At 37.5% G+C, this 20,708-nt stretch overlaps 1 protein-coding gene across 1 annotated transcript in view; it reads right to left on the reverse strand.

Moving 5' to 3' along the window:
• Positions 1–18,912, reverse strand: part of ATIC (5-aminoimidazole-4-carboxamide ribonucleotide formyltransferase/IMP cyclohydrolase) — a 34,881-nt gene extending 15,969 nt beyond the window's left edge. Inside the window, exons 1-8 of the mRNA XM_074191439.1 lie at positions 18,820–18,912; positions 18,466–18,592; positions 7,960–8,036; positions 6,895–6,961; positions 4,441–4,529; positions 4,031–4,182; positions 3,799–3,955; positions 838–963 (exon numbers count right to left, since the gene is read on the reverse strand). Of these exons, the coding sequence (XP_074047540.1) occupies positions 838–963; positions 3,799–3,955; positions 4,031–4,182; positions 4,441–4,529; positions 6,895–6,961; positions 7,960–8,036; positions 18,466–18,592; positions 18,820–18,838 (814 nt within the window). The 5' untranslated portion in view covers positions 18,839–18,912. The remainder of the gene's footprint in view (positions 1–837; positions 964–3,798; positions 3,956–4,030; positions 4,183–4,440; positions 4,530–6,894; positions 6,962–7,959; positions 8,037–18,465; positions 18,593–18,819) is intronic.
• Positions 18,913–20,708: the final 1,796 nt, after the last annotated feature.

The following is a 20,708-nucleotide window of genomic DNA, read 5'->3' on the forward strand; positions in this document are numbered from 1 at the left end:
ATTCATACTCAACAACTTACAAATTGTATAGTCCAATTAATGGAAACCAGCTGACCAGCATGTGAATAAATAGGGAAAACTAATCAGTAGTTTTAGTGGGTTTGATTGGGTGCTAACGATTAGCTGTAGTCCTTGGATTACAGGGATAAATAAACTCACTGCCATACAGTCTCATGGGAACCTTTTAGTTTTCTCAGAATATTAAGTGGTAAACAATCATCTCTCATTTACACATCTCCCTTTCCCAATCTCTGACAAACATACTACTCCCATTAGGCTCCAGCTATGTTGTGCATAATAAGATGAAGTTCCTCCTTCTACTATGTCTTTATATTTAACCAATTGGTTCTGATTGGTGAGAAGGAAACCTGTGTGAATCTGTACTTAGTTTCACATTTTTCCTACATAATCTTTAATTACTTGTTTCATGACGTGTTCATTTCAGTCCTTCTAAAAATACAAAATGCAAATTTGACTTCCAATAAACTATCACCTCAGTGTCATCTCATTTCAATTTCCTGTCCCAGAACCTGATCTATAAGAGAGTTATGTCTCCTACCCTTTCTATGTCATAGAGGCACTTTAACAGTAAATTCAATAATATTTGAGATACTTTGTATGACTCAGGAAAAAAAAACAGCATATAAACTGATCAGTATAACTCACACAGGTAACAAAGGCATGGGCAAAGATGGCTTCAGGCATCACAGAATTTAATAGTAGTTAAATTCTTAAAATGTTAAGGACAGAAACTAAAATAAGAATGAAAAGATAAAAACTAAAATATATTAAGCATCTTTGGGGTAAAATATTTTGGCTAAAAATAAGATATATTACCTGCTGGACTGACATGCTTGAAGGAGGCAGCTGCTGGAATGTCTAGAGCTTCTTGGAGTTCTTTTACTAGCTGCCAAGCATTCAAGGCATCACAAAGGTTTATAAACCCAGGGGATCCATTCAGAACTGCATATGAGACATATAGACACATTAGAGCATTAGACCACAAAGTTCAAATAGAGAGCCTATTTCTTTTAATATCTTCGTCCTGAGTATATACACATACACTTGGAACAAAACTGTAGGAGGAGTTGCATTTTCTATGATTAGTTACTAGTCTCCTGGTTTATTGCCTCCAGTAGTTTGGTTTGAGAGAGTAATGCTTGTCCTTCATTCTTGAAGAAGACCACAACATCGGGGAGTCAATGCTAGGGCAAGCACTGGAATTGGATTTGAGTGAGGGAGGCTATGCTAAGTCATCAGTCTTACTTTCTCCTCCAGCAAGAAAATGACAGCTAGGTGGCACAGTAGATAGAGCACTGGCCCTAAAGTTAGGAAGACCTGGGTTTAAATCCAGTCTTAGACATCCAACATTTACCAGCTGTGTGATCCTGAGCAAGTCACTTAACTCAGGTTGGCTTGAATCCAGGGCCACCTCCAGTCATCCTGATTCATACCTGGCCACTAGACCCAGATGGCTCTGGTGGAAAAAGTGAGGTTGGTGACTTAGCACAGTTCCCCCCTCATTCAAATATGATTCACATCCATATCATGGCATCACCTACCTGATTGTCATGGTTTTCTTTGAGAATAAAGGACAAACAACAACAAAAATACATGCAGTTACACAAATATGCATAAAAATAATTGATATATATATATATATATGTTAAAGCTATACTAAAACACTGCTCAATTGTTAGTTTAACAAGAGAACATACCACTGATCTTACAAATAAACTGCAAGTCATTTAATCTAATTAAAAATAACAATAACAAAGGATACATAATATGAAAACCAATAAAGGATGCGATAATCTCTCACATGATACTACCCCCTTTCTTTTCAAAGTTATTTTACTAATAAATGGAAAGGTAGGGAAGAAATATATAATACTGCCAAAAAGATTACATAGCTAATATTCTTAGTCTAGCTCTTAGCTAACACGAATTTAAATTTCCCAAACAATCATTTAAAATGTAGTATGGATAATAAGATATTCAAGGCTGTTTAATTCTCAAATCACTGCCAAACTAGAAAAGTAGAAATTTTATTCTTATTGAGATTTAAAAAAACCCCAACTCTTTCCCCCAAGAAAAATCTCTTCAAATACATTTTCTTTCTTTCTCAATTTTGAGGTTGAGTACTATCAGATGTAATCACTGAGGTAGGTGGTGCTATATGCACATTATGTGATGAAACACATAGCAAACTAAGATTTAAAGAATACAAACGATGGTGCTGACAGTAAGGAATTGCTCAGATATTTATTTTTGCATACACATATAGAACCAAAATAGCAATTAGAGAAATAAAAGACTGGATTATCATTAAAGAACTAGATGACAACTCACTGATTTTTCCAAATCTAGATGGATAAGCAAATTTATAAATAATGATCAATAGAATTATGAGGAATGCTTTCCCTTTTTCACTTTTTTAAAAAAGCAACAACTGTAAAATACAAACATGTCCCCCAGATAATATTGGTAGAAGCAAAAAAATAAATTAAACATAGAATAGAACTTCTAAGTTATATGAAGTTATAAGTTTTTAATTTGCTTTCTTCTAAATCAGACCAATATTCAAATCTTGAAGCACTTAAAATACATTTTTCTTCCCACTAATGGCATAACGTCTGCCAAGGCAAATTTCCAGAGGTCATGTAGAAATAACCTTGATTCCAACTCCCAAGGGTTAGGCTGTACAAAATGCTAGAAATATAAAACATGAAATAGAAAAATCAACTTCCCAAATTTACCTTTCCTATCTTCCACTTAAGTCCTATCCCAAGCATTCATCACTCACATAGTCTCCTTGCATCCCCAATCTATGCCAGTATGATATAACTCAACGATGGCACAAACAACCAAGCAGCTGAAGCCTGAGAATTGTGTCAATGGCATATTGTGTAAATGTACAAAAATTTCTGCTGAGGACTAGTTCACATCATTAGTGAAGAATTGTTTTGTCCATAGTTGCTAGGGGTCATCTACTGAAGTACAAGTGAGTTCCTATCCCCATGAAACAGAGGGAATGACTAAAATGAAATCACATAATGATTATAAGAATAAAAAGCCTGACAATCTGAATTAGAACAAATACACTACCAATAATTTTTTGGGGGGTAGGGAAGATGGGGAAGAAGAGATCTATATCTTGCTACAATTTATTTATTTCCCCCCCCCATTAAATGCACTTTGGAATATGGTAATCAAGGAGCAACACATATCAGTCCATAATGAGAAATATTAAATGAGGATAAAAATCTGTTATTATACAGTAATTGTAGATAATTGGAAATTAACTGATCTCTACTCAACTTTTCATTGATTTAACACAAACCCATGAATACTAAATATAGAATTTATTAAAAAAAATTTTATTTCCAAATTCTATCATTATTAACCAAAATAGATATTTTCCCCTAGGCAACCCATCCTACCTCTTTGCTTAGGTAAGGTTACAAATAACTGTACATTGTAAAAATTTTCAGATTTTTTCAATGTATTAATAAATGACATTGACTTTTTTCTCTTTTCTTTGGACTTTATAAAAAACTATTTCTCCCCTCTAGAGAGAGAGAAACACTGGGGAAAAGTAAGGTCATATAAATAAAAGTTATTGACAAAAAATCTTTTTTTTTTAAAAAAATAAAATTCATCATGAATGAAAAAATTCTTGAGTTTCTCATAAAAGACTACTTACTATAAAGTCAAAACATTACCATTTAAAAAAGCAAAACAACTTCAGATGTTTCTGGACACACAAAACAAACAAACACAAAATTAGAACTTTACCTGTAAGAGGAAGTTTGGGCTTCACTGTATATAACTGGGCAGGGCTTTGATGAGGGTTCATTCCATATCTTAAAGGAATCTGACATATTCCTTTGCCATATTCCATTCTGAAATAATCTGATATTGCTTGATCATATTGAGCAGTATGAGTAAAGGCCTACAAACAACACAATAGACATTTATATAATAATACAACTATTTGACTTTTCAAAACATTTTTTACCTTTCATACCTTTAATGCTAGTTGACGTCTAGTTTCCATAGTAGTATCTTTAGAATCAGAGTTGAGCATCTCAGTTGACACCACTTCATAATCTCCTGGGTCACACACAACTGTAACTCGAGCATGGTTTTTTGCAGCAGCTCTAAGTAAGGTTACTCCACCTGCAATAAAGTATCAAGTCAATTTACTTCTTTTCAAAATAAACTCTCAAGTCATTTAAATGATATATTTCAATTTCATCTCTTGGAATGAAGACCTAAACGTTAAAAGCTATTCATTAAAAATTAAAGAATTGTAATACTTTTGCATCTTTACAAGAACAGACTAAGATGGGTAGAAATATTTAACTTTATTCAATAATAATGGATGCCAAAATCAAATCTCATCACATACTCTACTAAAAATCATCCTCAACTTACCAATATCAATTTGTTCAACAGCTTCCTCGATAGTTACATTTGGAGAAGCCACAGTCTTCACAAAAGGATATAGATTACAAACAACAACCCTGAAGATGGAAGAAAATTAGAATTTACTTAAAATGGAAAGTTTCAAATTTCTCACAACTTAAAAAAACATTATAATCTTCTTAAAAAAATGAAAGTAATTCACCCAAAATAGATTGAATAGTCTGAAATTGGCATTAAAATCAGAAAGTCTTAAGAATTTGGTGCATTTTATCATCATGACTTCTACTTTTAGGCCTACAGATGATGATGGGACTCTAATGAGCACCCAGCTGACAGTCACTTAAAGAAGCTAAGTGGCAAGGCCTCTGAAAACATTAAAGAGCTACATATACATTAGCTGTTATTAAATGCTTTATATTCTAAAACTCTGTCCTCTCCAAAAAGTATAAAGCTTGAGGGGATGAGAACAAAAAAGCATGAAACGAAAGAAAAAAAAATCAAAAAATGCCTTTCTTGCTATCTCAGAACCTTGGGTTTAGCCAGTGTGATCACTGATAAAGACTCCTGGGCTTTGTCAATGCTCTTGGACCTGGACAGCCCATCCGCTGCTTTTCATTTTTACTCCTCACCCCCCCCCCCCCGCCATGAAACAAGAAGAAGGTGGGGGGGGATGGGAAAACGAGATGACTCCTATGTTACCTTCAGGTCACATTTATAACATTTTAGCAATAAATTCCAAGGGTGCAAATAACCTAAATATAAAAAAGACTATCTAATAAAATGAGGAGAAAAGGTTATGATTTTCATTAATTAATGGAAAGGTCAATTCATAATTGGAAGAAATTAAAAAAAGAAAAAGTAGCATTCCTGGTTTTGTGAAATCAAAAAACTTTTGCCCCAAATAAGAAACAATCCAGATAAAACAAAAAGATATGGATTTGAAGGGGAAATCTTTGTATAATCTTATGAAAAACATGGTATTAAAAATTCAGCATCATAAAAAAGACATTAAAAGATAGCCTTCAACAAACAAATGGTCTGAATGATTTAAAGCTGTCAATAACCACCAGAAAAAAATATCCAAAATTATTAAATATAAAAAAATGCAAATTAAAGCACTCCTAAGTTTCCTATTAAACTAGTGCTAAAAGAAGACAAAACTAATTGTTGGAGGGGCTATAAAAAAACAAATTGGTTAATTAATAATAGTTTATTATAATATTATAATTACATTAAATATTATAACTAATGAGTTAATTGGCTAATGGAGCTGTCAATGGATTCAACCCTTTTGAAAAAAAAATTGGGAATTATGCAACACATCTAAGAAAGTTAGTGTTGGTTCACTATGTACCACTTTCCCTCACAGATGTTAACAACTTAAAAAAGTCCTAAAAGAAACAAAGGTGAAGAGCTGTATTCCAGGCCAGATCACGAGAGAATATAGAAACAAAGGAAAAGGAAGTCCAAATGGTTTTGAATTGTGAAGTACATAGCTTAGATTTGAGAAGCTTCTGGAAAGCCTGACATGGCCTGTGTTCTAGTCACATCAATGCAGCAGCTAATAAAGAATTATCAACCAGCCACAGACACTAACTACCTGTGTGACCTTGGGAAAATCACTTAACCGTGAACGCCTCACATCCAGGGCCATCTCCATAGTACAGATTCATATCTGGCCCCTGGATCCAGATAACTCTAGAGGAGAACATGAAATTGATAACTTAGCACAGCACCCCAGACTCAAACCCAATTCACTTGTCATGACATCATCTTCCTGATGCTGTCTGTGGTCCTCTTTGAGAACAAAGGACAAACATTATTATTACCAACTGTAGGAAAAGATGCACACCTACAAATTGTCCATAGCAAAAAAATTTGAGATAATAAACAGATGTCTAACTGGGACTTAGTTAAATAAGCTGTGGTTTATAAATATTATTGTGCCATATGAAATGCCAAGTATGAATAAACATAAGTACAGGAAAACTTGCTGTGAAAGAAAGCAGTGTAAAAAGAATAACATGCACAATCACTACAACATAGCTGAAGTTAGAGAGTGGCAACAAAATTGAGCCCAAAGAATCATTGCTATCCAAGTTCAAGAATACAGTTCTTTGTTTAATCAAAAAGTATTGTTTTTCAGAGAAAGTAAAGGTATGTTATTAAGAACATATTCTTTTGGCAATCAAACTGTTTCAAAATTAAATGTCAATTCAGAAAGTAATAACGTAATTAAAATGATCTCTCAGCTAATTATAAATTCTGAGATTTCTAGTTTCTAATCAAGATTTTACCCACATAACAAAAGTTTATCCTGGTATTATATACATATAAATCTGTTTAAATGATCACTCAGAAATAAGAGCAATTGAGTTTTAGAATTCTGTGAGGAAGAGGCCTTTTCATATTTATCATTTTTCTAGCTGATCTTGTAAAATTACTAATTACTTAAAAGGTTACCTTATAAGACTGAAATCAAGTCTGGTCATGTCTGCTTGATCTTCTGGAGAATTACGAGCCAAGATTCCTGATTTATCAAGGTTAGAGAGACATTTAAAAATAAAATTAACAAAAAATTGCTTGTTCCAGTTTTACCTTGTTTTAAAAAAAAATCAGTTTACAGCCCTCACCATTTAGTCACAATCAAAGCAAGTGGGTAAATAAGATTGTGGAAAATGTCATCTTACTGGTTCAAGTCACAAATCTACAAGTGAATTCTGACAGTTTTATATAGAGAGAGAAAGTAGGTAAGATAAATATGTTCTGGTAGCTTATGGGGTCCTTTGTCACCGTTGCTATTGAGGGAAGATATTGGTTCACTGTGCACCCAAAGCCTTCCCACAGGAAGAAGTGGCACACCAGATTTAAGCTTGGAAGTTAAGGTGAAGGAGTACAATACAGGATTTTGCAAAACATAGAAGATAAGAAATGAAAAAGAAAGTAGCCCAGTAAGTGGAGAAATATGAAATAAGATTAGAAAGAAAAGCAAGGAACCATTCTATGAAGAGCTTTAAATGGTAAACTTAGTAGCTTGTATTTTATCCTAAAGTCAATATAGGAAGTCAGTGAACCTGTGTTTTAAGAATATAAATGTTGCAGAAACATGAAAGGGAAGAAACTGAGTAAAAGAAGACCAATTAGAAGACAAATGAAGAAGCGAGGGCTTGAAGGAGAGGCGAGCTACAGGAAGGAATCAAGAGATATTCTGAGCGGGGTGGCTAGGTGGAGCAGTGGGTAGAGCACTGGCCTTGGAGTCAGGAGTACCTGAGTTCAAATCTGGCCTCAGACGTATAATAATGACCTAGCTGTGTGGCCTTGGACAAGCCACTTAACCCCATTGCCTTGAAAATATCTAAAAAAAAAAAAAAAAGATGTTCTGAACAACTAACAAAACTTGAAACTAATAGTTAAGAGAGTATAGGAGTTGAAAACTCCTATTCACTAATGCTTTCAAGTAAGCCATCTGAGAATATTCTAGGAAACCACATGCATTTCAAGTTGTAAATACACCAAGCAAATACTTACCAGCATGTACTGCAGGATGCAGTGTTTTTACACGCCCTCCCAACATTTCTGGGAATCCTGTCAGCTCAGAAACATCTCTAGAAAAAAAACAAAAAAAGAATAATAAATGATTTCTATTCAATGAATCATACAATTGACAGTTCCCAAAGATTTAAGTTTCATCATGGATAATTAAAAATGGCCACTTTCATTTTTGAAATAGCTTTTTATCGATGGCTTTTATTTTCACATCAGCTAAACTTCCCTGTCTCCTTCCCTTTTGCTCTTGTAGTCACCTATTATAGAAAAGAAGTTATTTTAAGAGAAAGAAAAATTTCGGCCAAACTTCTCAATACGTTAAAAAAAAAAAAAAAACCCAACCTGATCTTATTATTTACTCTTCCACAGCTGTGTGTCCCTTCCTCACCCTTGCAGAGAAGCAGGATGGGGTATGCCTTCCCATATTTTTTTGGTGAAGTCAATCATGTTCAGTACGATTCCACCATATTTTCCAGCATTATGTGGTTGTTCTACTGTTGTAGTCTTTTTGTCGATTATTTTCCTGGTTCTGCTTCTTGTACTTTGTACCAGTCCCCTAAGTCTCTTCATGTTTCTTTGTATATATCATCCTTATCCTTTCTTATACCATAGTAATATCCAATTATATTCCACATTCAATTCAAATATATGTATCATAAAATTGAAAGGTAAGTACTTTGCTTCTAGTTCTTTGCTAACACTAAAGTGTTCCTATGAAATATTTTGGCAAATAAGTCTTTTTTGGGGGGCACTGACCTTCGCCTTCCATAAGGGTTTTTGGGGGGTAGGCAGGTGATACAGTGGAGAGCACCAGCCCTGGAGTCAGACCTGAGTTCAAATTCAGTCTCTGACACTTTATACTTACTTAGTTGTGTGACCCTAGGCAAGTCACTTTGGTTTGCAAAAAAACAACAAAAAAATATTGGGGGCTATCATTTGACTCTCTGGACCAAAGATTATGATTCTTTGATTCCCTTAATTTGACTAATTTCAAATTTTCCAAAAATGATTCAAACAACCAACTAGTGTATCTATCTTCCCACATATACTAATTATTTCTATCTTTGACCATATTTGCCAATTTGTTGGAGATGAGGTGAAAGCTAATTATTGTTGATTTGGGACGTTCTTTCATTGTGGTTTTTGATTGTTTGCATTGTTCTTTTTCAGTAGTTTGTTCATATCTTTTGCTGTTTTCTTTATTTTGGGTAACAATCCTTTTCAGAAATATTTAATATAAAAATATTTTCCCACTCAAGTTCCAGATGCATTCTTTTTTTTGCTGCTCAGAAGCTTTTTTAAATTTCATGCAACCAAAGTGATCTTTTATAACTTTTTTATTCCTTGTTGGAATTAGGAGTTCATATCTTACTTCTAATTGCATAGATACAAGATTTATTGCTCTCATTTTTTAAGGAACACAGTAATCTTTTAATTTTCAGATCACATCCATTTTGATTTTATTGTGGAACAGGAGTTGAGACTAGTCTAAACCTAATTTCTACAAGAACACTGTATATTTTTCTTTTTTTTAATCAAAAATGGAGTTTCATCCCAAGGAATTTAAATTGTGAAGTTGATCAAATTCTGGATTAGTGAGTTCCATTTATCTATTTTTCTATCCTTTACAACAGTAACAAATGTTTTTAATTAGAGCTTTATGAACATGGTTTAAAAGGCTAAAAGTGTTATTCCTCTACTCAGTCCTACCTTTTTTTCATTACTTCCTTTGATATACTAGATCATTTGTTCCTCCAAATGAATTGTTTTAATTTGACTCTATAAAATTTTATTTCGATAATTTGACTGGAATAGTATTAAAAAGGAAAAATTAACTTCGGTAGTATTGTCATTGTCATTATACTGACACAGACTCACCATGAGCAATAAATATTTCTCCAGAGACTTAAGTTCTTTATTTCTTTAAGGAGAATTTTTCACTGAACCTTTACAAGCATAGTGTAGCCTCAGATACCCATCTTTTATTTTATTTGAATGAAATTTACTTTTCTATTATTGCTTAAATTGCTTATTTTGTAGCCATCAATTTTGTTATCCTCAATTTTTTTAAATAAATGCCTAAGCTTTAAATGCCAAATCAACATCAAACAGGAGTTCTGTCTCCATGTCTTTAATTTTTTTCTTTCAACTTTGAATTTTTTTATTCTTATTTTTGTAGAAATGATGATTTTATACATTACTAAAATATTCTTGTTCAAGAGTAAACTTAATATACCCTCCCACCAAAAAATATAGAATGGCATATGCAATAAAGAGAAAACATTAAAATTAATAATAATAATAATAATGATGATAGGGGCACCCAGGTGCTGCAGTGTACAGAACACCAACCCTGGAGCCAGGAGCACCCGGGTCCAAATCTGGCCTCAGACACCCAACAATCACCCAGGTGTGCGGCCTTGGGCAAGCCACCCAACCCCATTTTCCTGCAACCCCCAAAAACAATATTAAAAATATGCTTCAGTCTGTTTCAACACCCCCAGCTGTCACAGGTGGATCACATTCTTTATAAGTGCATCACAAAAGCTACTTCCATATTTTCCCACTGTTGCCATTGCTGATCTGCAGATCACAACTTCCTCCATTCATATTTCCCCACTATCATATTTTTTTTTCACTCCTTTCATTCTGTTCCTCTTCTTAAATGTGCTGTAGGGTAGCTGAGTGGCACAGTAAACAGATCCCTGGCCCTGGGACCAAGAGGCCCCGAGCCCATATACCATCCCTTAGGCCCAGCATCCACCCGGCCCTATGGTTCAGGACAGGCCATCCAATCCCAGTCCCTTGCAAGAAGTAAAAATGTGTTATATCTGACCACTCTCCCCCCATGGTCCATCCTCTCCTCCATCACTCACATCCCCTCCTTCCCCCTTCTCTCCTTACTGGAGATGTCTATACCCCATTGAGTATATATATGCTGTTTCCTCTCCTAGCCACCTCTGATGAGAGCGAAGGTTCCCTCATTCCCCTTTGCCTTCTCCCCTTCCATATCATTGCAATAGCTCATTGTAATAAAGAAAAATCTTATTACATGAAATATCTTAGCCTATTCTTCCTCTACTTTCTTACTCCCAGCATATTTCCCTTTTAGTCCTTGACTCCATTTTTACACTGTATCTTCAAATTCAGCTCTTTCCTGTGCTTCATCTATAAAAGCTCCTTCTTCCTGCTCTATTAAATGATAAGTTTTGTATTAAGTATCATCAGTATCATTTTTCTATGCCAGAATACATGTAGTTCATCATCATTAAATCCCTCATAATTTACCCTTCTCATCCACTCTCTCTATGCTTCACCTGAGTCCTGTATTTGAAGATCAAACCTTCTGTTCAGTTCTGGCCATTTCAACAGGAACTTTTGAAATTCCCCTGGTTCATTGAAAGCCCATCTTTTCCCTTGGAAGAGGAGGTTCAGTTTTGCTGGGTAGTTGATTCTCTGTTGCATTCTGAGCTCTTTTGCCTTCCAGAATATTATATTCCAAGCCCTACAAGCTTTTAATTAGTTGCTGCTAAGTCATGTGTGATCCTGACTGCAGCTCCATTGATATCTGAATTGTGTCCTGGCTGCTTGCAATATTTTCTTTTTGACTTGGGATTTCTGGAACTTAGCTAGAATATTCCTGTTTTTTTCTTTTTTTTGGATATCTTTCTGGGGGAGATAGGTGGATTCTCTTCTATTTTGCCCTCTGCTTCTAGGATTTCTGGGCAATTTTCCTGTAGTAATTCTTTAAAAATGAGGTCAAGGTTCTTTTCCTGATCATGACTTTCAGGTATCCCAATAATTTTTAAATTATTTTTCCTGAATCTGTTTTCCATATCAGTTGTTTTTTTCAATGAGATGTTTCATATTTTCTTCTTTCATTCTTTTGCTTGTGTCTTGATTTCTCATAAAGTCAGCAGCTTCCCTCAGTTCCATTCTACATCTGAAGGATTTGTTTTCCTCAGAGCGCTTTCTTATTTCTTTTTCCATCTGGCCAATTCGGCTTTTTAAAGCATTCTTCTCCACAATAACTTTTTGAACTGTTTTATCCATTTGACCTAAGCTGGTTTTTAACATGTTATTTTCTTCAGCATTTTTTTGGATCTCCCTGCCTATGCTGCTGACTTTTTTGTTTTTCCTGCATCTCTCATTTCTTTTCCCAATTTTTCTTCTATCTCCCTCACTTGATTTACAAAATTTTTGAGCTGTCACAGCCTGAGCCCAATTTCCATTTTTCTTGGAGTCTTTAGATGCAGGAGTTTTTACTTCCTCATCTTCGGATGGAGTGTTTTGATCATTCTTGCGATCATAGACAATATATTTCTCAATGGTGTTTTTTTCTCTGTTTACTCATTTCCCCAGCCTGTGCCTGGTTTTGGGGTGCTTCCTGAGCTTTTGAGTATTATTAGGACACCCCTCCCCCAAACAAAGATCTTCATGTGTGAAGTTCCATCTTCCCTCCTGGCCTGTGAACAACCACAAATACACCCCACTGCCACGGGGCTGAGGTGGGGGGGCTCTGCTGTTCTATGGGGGGGCCTAGACTGGGATCAGGATCTGAATGTGGTCAGAGCCCCAGAGTCCTGTTCCAGGGACAGAGCTCAGAAGTCTCTCTCCACTCCCCTACCTAGGCCGAGTACTCAAGGCTCCCTTGCCTGGGGGGGGGGGGGGGCCCTCCTGCTTACCCAATCCACTTAGATCGGGGCTGCTCACTGAGCTCCCTGAGAGCTGGCTTCACAGGCTCACTCTGGCAGAGGTCCCCTGCTGATCTTCCAATTTAAGCCCGGTGCTCCCTGGGGTGTAGCTCAGGAAACTGGCCCCGCTGCCGAGCTACAGCTCCCAGGTGCCCTGGGGCTGCCTCTGGGAGGCTGAAGTTCCTTTGCTCTGGCGGGCCACCCCTCTAACCCTGTGGAGCGGAGCCTTTCTGCTATTTTCCAAGTTACCTTGGGTTGGAAAATTGCCTCACTGGATCCCTCTGTGGGTTCTGTCTCCCAAAAATTTAAGAGTCCTTATTTTATAAGTTTTGAAATATTAGAAAGAGAGAACACCTAAGAGAGGATCTTCTCCTGTCACCATCTTGGTTCCTCCCTTCTTTTCTTTCTTATTGCTAACATTAGCATTTCTAGAACCATAGCAAATAAGAAGGAACATTCTTTATTCCTCCATTTATTGGGAAATGAAAGTACATTATATACCTTTTTCATAGGATAATTGCTTCTTACTTTCCTCATATTAAAAAAAATCATGCCTATAATTCATAAGATTTTAGAATAGATGTTGTACTTTGTTCAAAAGGCTTTTTCTATATTTATTGAGATAATCATATAGTGTTAATTTGTTTTTAATGTGATTATATTGTTTTCCTAATGTTTAGCCATATTGGTATAAATCAAATTTTGTTATAATGAATGAATTCTTGGATAAGTTGCTATAGTCTGAAAGAAGGCAGCTGATTGGTGCAGTGATTATAGAGCACTGGCCTTGGAGTCAGGAGGACGAGAGTTCGAATCCAACCTCAGACACCTGACAATTACTAGTTGTGTTTTTGGGGAAGTTACTTCATCCTGTTTGCCTAATATTCAGGGCCACCTGCAGCCGTCCTGATTCTATCTGGCCACTGGACCTAGGTGGCTCTGGAGAAGAAACTAATTCATGGTCCTGTCATGGCATCACCTCCTTGATGTTGTGGTCTTCTTCGAAAGTCAAGGACAAACATTATAACCTGAAAGAATTTTATTTTTAAATTCTGAATGAATATTCATTAATAATATCGGTTCATATTTCTTTGCTTTATCTTTGCCAGATTAAGGGTTAGGATTAAATTTGTTACAAAAAGTGTTTGGTAGTGTTTTCTCAATTTTTGATTATCTGTGTAGTATAGATATTATTCTTTAAAAGCTTAGTAAAATTTTCCATCTGGCCCAGAAGGGTTTTTTCCCCCCCTTTAAGAACTAGTTCTATCAGCCTTTTAGAAATTAGATGATTTAAAAACTTCTATTTGGTATTGTTAGTCTGGGTATTGAATGCACATTTTTTGGATATTTTAAAGCAAAAGGGAAAGAGAGGAAGAAAACAGAAATATATAAATAAGTAATGCTTTATTTTAACACTCTTCAAAGATCTGAGGATACTGTTAAATTTAGACAGTATAACACAATAACAGGATTTTCATTGAATCATGTTTATTTTCAATAGTAGTCAATAAGATGAAATTAATTTTTTAAAAAAATTGTTATTGCTCTTTTGTGTTCACATAATGTATAATTCCCAATACAGGATATCACGATAATTTTAAGCTATAACCTTTGCCCTGACCCATTCCATATGACAAAGAATAATAAAAAGTAAAATAATCTAGCAAAAATATATAATGCATCAATCAAGTATGAGATTATATGTGGCTTTCCACACCCATAGTCCTTCCTCAGAACAATGAAGGAAGCTGAATGAGGTATAGCTCTTCTTTGGACCCAAACTTGCTAATTATAATTAGCAGTTTTGACTGTCATTCCATTTACATGGCTAAATTGCTGTGCATAATTTTTTCCTGGTTTTCTTTACTTCATCTGCATCCTGACTATCTCCCTATTCTTTTCTGTATTTTTCAATCATCCTTTCTTATGCTATATTATCTTACATTCATAATATAAGATATTGGCATTATATAAGATCCAAAAGCTAGACTCTGACCAAACACCTGAAGATGCTCTATTTTCAGTACTATATTGGAAAGTTCCTTGTAAATTTTAAGTTCTAAGGAAGCATTTCGTTTTATGAAACACAAAACATCAACCATCCTCATTCGTAATATTTCTGCATGTAAACTTACATCTGAGGTATAGGAACAAAAATTGACCTTTTTTCTTGCAAGGCAAAGGGGTTGAGTGATTTGCCCATGAGCAATTGACATTTTTTAAGCAAAATATTTTATTTCGTTTTCTTCTATACTTTTAGTCAGATGTGATCTAAAACATTTGATGAGGAAATCTAATAAGAACCTTGATGTAGACACAATGCTTGCTTAAGGAACTGGTTTTAGAATCTTCTAGTAGTTTGTATACCTTTCATGCTCTTAATTCTTTCTGTTTGTTTGTGTTTTATGTGTAATTTACCAAGACATTACTACTCAAGTCTATGAAGTTTTACTGTAGAAATTCAGAATTGTTTTCTATATCATAATGTTATTAAGAAGGACATTTAGGCCTCTGGTTAGGTACTCTACCACTAATATTTATTTAAGAATTTATAGTGCTTCCCAACTCTCTTTAGGATAAACTCCATATGGCTGCAAGCCATTCTTTTCAGTATCTTCACTCTATTTTAATGTACTTTTCCAGCCAAACTAGCATACTGTTCTCCTATACACCAATGACACCACTTTTTCAATCAAATAGTCACTATGATGTATCTACCATATCTGAGAAATGAGGATAAAACATTCAAAGCATTACTACCATGAAGAAGATCACATTCATACAGAGCAGTTAATTCTGAGGGGGAAGGTTACTGGAAGCTGGAATGAAGAAAGGTGTTATATAGAAGATAGTGGATGAGAAGTTCTGAAGAAAGCAAGGGAGGCAGGAAGTGCAAAAGCATAGTGAGAAAAGAAGCATCAAGACAAAGCAACAGAAGAAAGGGCAATTTGACTGGACGGAAGAGTAATTAATGTATAAGGGGGCAAAAAGTTTGTAAAGAGTTGTAAACCCAAAGGTAATTGCCAGGAAACAGAATTACATGACTTAGGGAGAATGGCACTTTAGGCCAGTGGTAGTGAATCTTTTTTCTGCCAAGCGTCATTTCTATATTTACACTATTATCCAAGGGCTCCATATTTAATTATATTTAATTTAATTATATCATCTAAGGGCTCTGTATTTAATTAAATTCACCCCTGAAAATCTACTAGACTTATTGAATTTTGATTCCCACTTCAGATGGCCTTGGCAAGGCCAGACCAATATGACAGCCCAAGGAAGTATTCAATCCCTGTTTTAGGTACCTGGGAAACTATGTGAGAGGAGAACTAAGGAGCGAAGATCAATTAGGCTAATGTCTTAGTTCAGGATAGGTGCAATAGGGTTCTGAAGTAAATAGAGGTAAAGGAGTATCAGAAGCACTGAGATCTCATGGAGGTAGAAATAGCAAAATTACCCAACTGACTGGATATGTGCAGTTATAGCAAATGGAGAATGCAAAACTATATTGAGGTTGTGAACTTAAAGGACAGGATGAGGGTTCCCTAAATAGAAATGTCAGGGAAAGAATTGGTTTGAGGGAAAAGTTAATGAGTAATTTTGCAACTACTGGGCTTAATGGCTCTATAATGCATCCCACAAGAGTTCTTTTCTGATTGCCCCGCTGTCAGTGCATACCTACCCCAACTCCTCCCAAAATTATACTGTCAATAAATAGTTAAGAAACATGAAAACAAGGCCCCATACTAAGCAGCAGTATTTGCTGTATCTATATTCTGTACTGGTTATCTATGCTCTTAGATTTCTCCCATCATAAAGTTTTTTTTGAGAGCAGAATACAGTTTTTTTTTTGTCATTTTTCTCCCTAGAAACTCAAGAATAGTTTTTTGGCACACACTGTCACTTAAAGACATGGGTTTTTTTTGGTTAATATTACTATTATTACAGTTGTCATTATTAATTATAATTAATATAGTCAACATTATTAATTATAACATTAGTTATTACTATTACTGTGGCTAATGTTATTGTTCATTGTTAATCTAGTTAATGTAAATTATAGGATTGGTGATTATTATTCTAAAAAGTTATGTGGTTTTAATATTAATTATATTATTGATCTTATCCACACTTTATAGTTAAAATTAATTATAACATCGGTTATTACTAATGTGGTTGATATTATTTATAACATTGTGTTATGCTCATTCATTGTAATTAATATAGTTCATATCATTATTATACTGGTTATAACTAATAACGTGGTTAATATTATTTATAACATTCTGTTATTCTTATTCATTATAATTAATATAGTTCATATTATTATAACACTGGTCATCACTAATAACATGGTTAATATTGTTTATAACATTGTTATCCTTATTCATTAGAATTAATGTAATTAACATTCATTATAACATTAGTTATTACTAATACTGTGGTTAATATTACTTATAGTATTCTGTTATTCTTATTCATTATAATAATTTATATTCATTATAACATTACTAAAAACATGGTTAATATTATTTATAACATCCTGTTACTTATTATTTATAATATAATTCATATTATTATCATAACAATGGTTATTACTAATAATAAGGATAATTTTATTTATAACATTCTGTTACTCTAATTCATTATAATTTATATTCATTGTAACATTATTACTAATAATGTAGTTAACATTATTTATAACATTCTGTTATTTACTAATTATGATTAATATAGTTCATATTATTATTATGCTGGTTATTACTAATATCATGGTTAATGTTACTATAACATTGTTATTCTTATTCATTACAATTAATATGGTTCATATCATTATTATAGCAGTGGTTATTACCAATAACATGGTATAACATTCTGTTATTCCTATTCATCATAATTAATATACATTATGACATTAGTTATTAGTAATAATGTGGTTAATATTACAACATTGTTATTTATTCATAATTAATATAGTTTGTATTATTATAACAGTGGTTATTACTAATAACATGATTAATATTATTTATGTTTGTTATTCCTATTCATCAGAATTAACATAATTAATATTAATCATAACATTAGTTTTTACTGTGTTTAATATTAATTATAACATTGTTATTCTTATTCATTATAATATAGTTTATATCATTATTATAACAGTGGTTATGACTAATAACATGACATTCTGTTATTCCTATTAACCATAATTAATGTAATTAATATTCATTAGAACATTAGTTATTACTAATAGCGGGGTTAATATCATTTCTAACATTCTGTTATTTATCTGTCATAATTCATATAGTTCATATAGTTATGACAGCAGTTATTACTAATAACATGGTTAATATTATTTATAACATTCTGTTATTCCTATAAATCATAATTAATATAACTAATACTCATTATGCCGTTAGTTATTACTAAGAGCACGGTTGATATGATTTCCCACACTGTGCTATTTGTCCGTCATAATTCCTATAGTTCACAGTAATAACAGTAGTGATTACTAATAAGGTGGTCAATACTATTTATAACACTTATTCCTAGCAGCATAACTAATGCTCATTATGCCGTTAGTTATTACTAAGCGCGGTTGACATGATTTCGCACACTCTGCGACATTCACAGCTCACAGGGTCAGACTGGGTCAGACAGCAGTGACCACTAACTGCGCGGTGGCGGGCAGTCCCAAGTCCGTCCCAGCTGCTCCGCCACTCACACTGCCCAGGCCCCGGGCGGCCCCGCCCCCCGGCGGCCCCTCCTCCCGGGGCCCCGCCCCCCGCCTCACCTGACCGCCAGGCCGGCGTCCCTCAGCGCCTGCGCAGTCCCTCCGGAAGCCACGAGGCTCAGGCCGGCGGCCCGCAGGCTGTGGGCGAAGTGCTGCAGGCCGGTCTTGTCCGAGACGCTCAGCAGGGCTGCGGACACAAAGCGCGCGGCTGTCCTCGGGGCCCCTCCGTGCCCCTCCGTGGCCCTGGCCGCCCCGGGGCGGGGGCAGCGGGAGGCCAAGGCCCGGCCTGGCGCGGGGCCACCCCGGGGGGGGCCTCGGTCTCCCGGACGCGGGGCCCCGGGCTCTGCCGCCCCTCCCCCTGCAGGGACCGCCCGGGCCGGGGGAGGGGGCGGGGGCGGGGGCGGGGGGCATTACCGAGCTGGGGGGCGGCCATGGCGCGGCGGCGGCGGCTGCGGGCGGAGAGGCTGGAGGCGCGTGCGCTACGGTGAGCGGCGAGCCGCGGGGCGCAGGGAGGCGGGGCCGGGCGCGCGCACGCTCCTTACGCACCCGAGAGAGGGCAGGGAGGCGCCTGCGCGCTCCCCGGGGCGCCCGCCCCGCCCCGCCCCGCCCCGCCCCGCCCCCCGCAGCTAGAGAGCAGCGCGCCGCGCCGCGGGGCAGGGCGGGCCGGCGGGAGGGGCCCCCGCGCCTCCCACGTGCTCGGGGCGCGCTGCTCCCGGAAGCCTGGCCCCGCCCCCGGGTTTTCCCGCCAGCCGGCCCTCTCGGATGTTTGCTGGGGGGAGGGGCGAGTGGAAAGTGCTGGTGAGAGCCAATCAGTGGCCCCGACGTACCGGGAGCGGAAGGGGGGGCGGGGGGCTCTCCTGGTCCCTTTGTACAGATCAGAACACTGAGGCTGAGCAGGATTTGATCTCAGGACTCCCAAGCAGCAGGCTCCGGCCATGGAACCCTCCCTCCCTCCCTTCCTTCCTCCCTCCCTTACTTCCTTCCTTCCTTCCTCCCTCCCTTCCTTCCTCCCTCCCTCCCTTCCTTCCTTCCTCCTTCCTTCCTTCCTTCCTTCCTTCCTTCCTCCCTTCCTTCCTTCCTCCCTTCCTTCCTTCCTCCCTCCCTTCCTTCCTTCCTTCCTCCCTCCCTTCCTCCCTTCCTTCCTTCCTTCCTCCCTCCCTCCCTTCCTCCCTTCCTCCCTCCCTTTCTCTTCCTCCCTCCCTTCCTTCCTCCCTCCCTCCCTCCCTTCTTCTCTTCCTTCCTTCCTTCCTCCCTCCCTCCCTTCCTTCCTTCCTCCCTCCCTCCCTTCCTCCTTTCCTCCCTCCCTCCCTTCCTTCCTCCAGGAGGAGGTAGCAGACTCTGCTCTAGAGCTGCAGCTGAGGAGCAGGTGACCCTGGCCAAGTCCCTGAGCCCTGCCTGCCTCAGTTTCCTCATCTGTCAAGTGAGCTGGAGGAGGGAGTGACACAAGACTCCAGTCACCAAGAGTGCCTGCAAGGACTGAACCCACTCCAAAAGGAAGCCAGCGAGGACAGCGGTCAGAGGGCAGGAGGGACGGCTAAGGAAAATGCCCCATGGAGGCCAGGGAACCCCTTCCCCATGAGGACAGGCACCTTCTCTCTAACTTAGTGCCAACGGAATGCGGACTTCTGACCCAGAGCATCAAGCGGTGGAGGGGTCCCATTGATGTTGTCCATTCTGGAAGAAGACCACCACATCAAGGAGGTGGTGCCAGTTCACGCATGTGATCTGGGGGGGGGGCTGCGCTAAGTCACCTGCCTTACCTTCTCCAGAGCATCTGGGCCCCTGTCCAAACCTGGAGGGATCAGGGTCAAGTGACTTGCCCAAGGTCCTGCAGTCAGACTTGAGCTGCTGCTCCAATCTACCTTCACTCCCCAAGTCTCCCAGCCTTAGACACCTGCCCATCTTTCAATATGGTGGGGGGATTTTCCTGCCAGTCATCTGCATAAGGATAAGTTAAATCATCAAGCATTTATTGAGTATGTCCTTTGTGTTAAAGCTCTAGAGATACAAGAAAGGAAAAACATAGCCCTGCCCTCAATCTGATCTTAGTCTGCTGGAGGAGACTGCAAACAAATATCTTTGTACAGATAAGAGAGGAAAGGGGCCAGGGGGCCGGATGTAAAACTGTCCCAGTAGCCTGCCTTAGCCAGGAGAAACCAGGTGGAGAATAGCTAACAGGCCTGGTCAGTTGGACTGAGGCAATGCCCATTCCATAATCAAGTTTAGCTAAGAGAAAGAGAGGGAGCCAAGGGGCCAAGATTGACCTTTTCAAAAAAAAGGGGGTGGGGATTGTTTGGAGGGTA

This window comes from Macrotis lagotis, chromosome 6, assembly GCF_037893015.1.
Source record: "Macrotis lagotis isolate mMagLag1 chromosome 6, bilby.v1.9.chrom.fasta, whole genome shotgun sequence".
Classification (NCBI taxonomy): domain Eukaryota; kingdom Metazoa; phylum Chordata; class Mammalia; order Peramelemorphia; family Peramelidae; genus Macrotis; species Macrotis lagotis.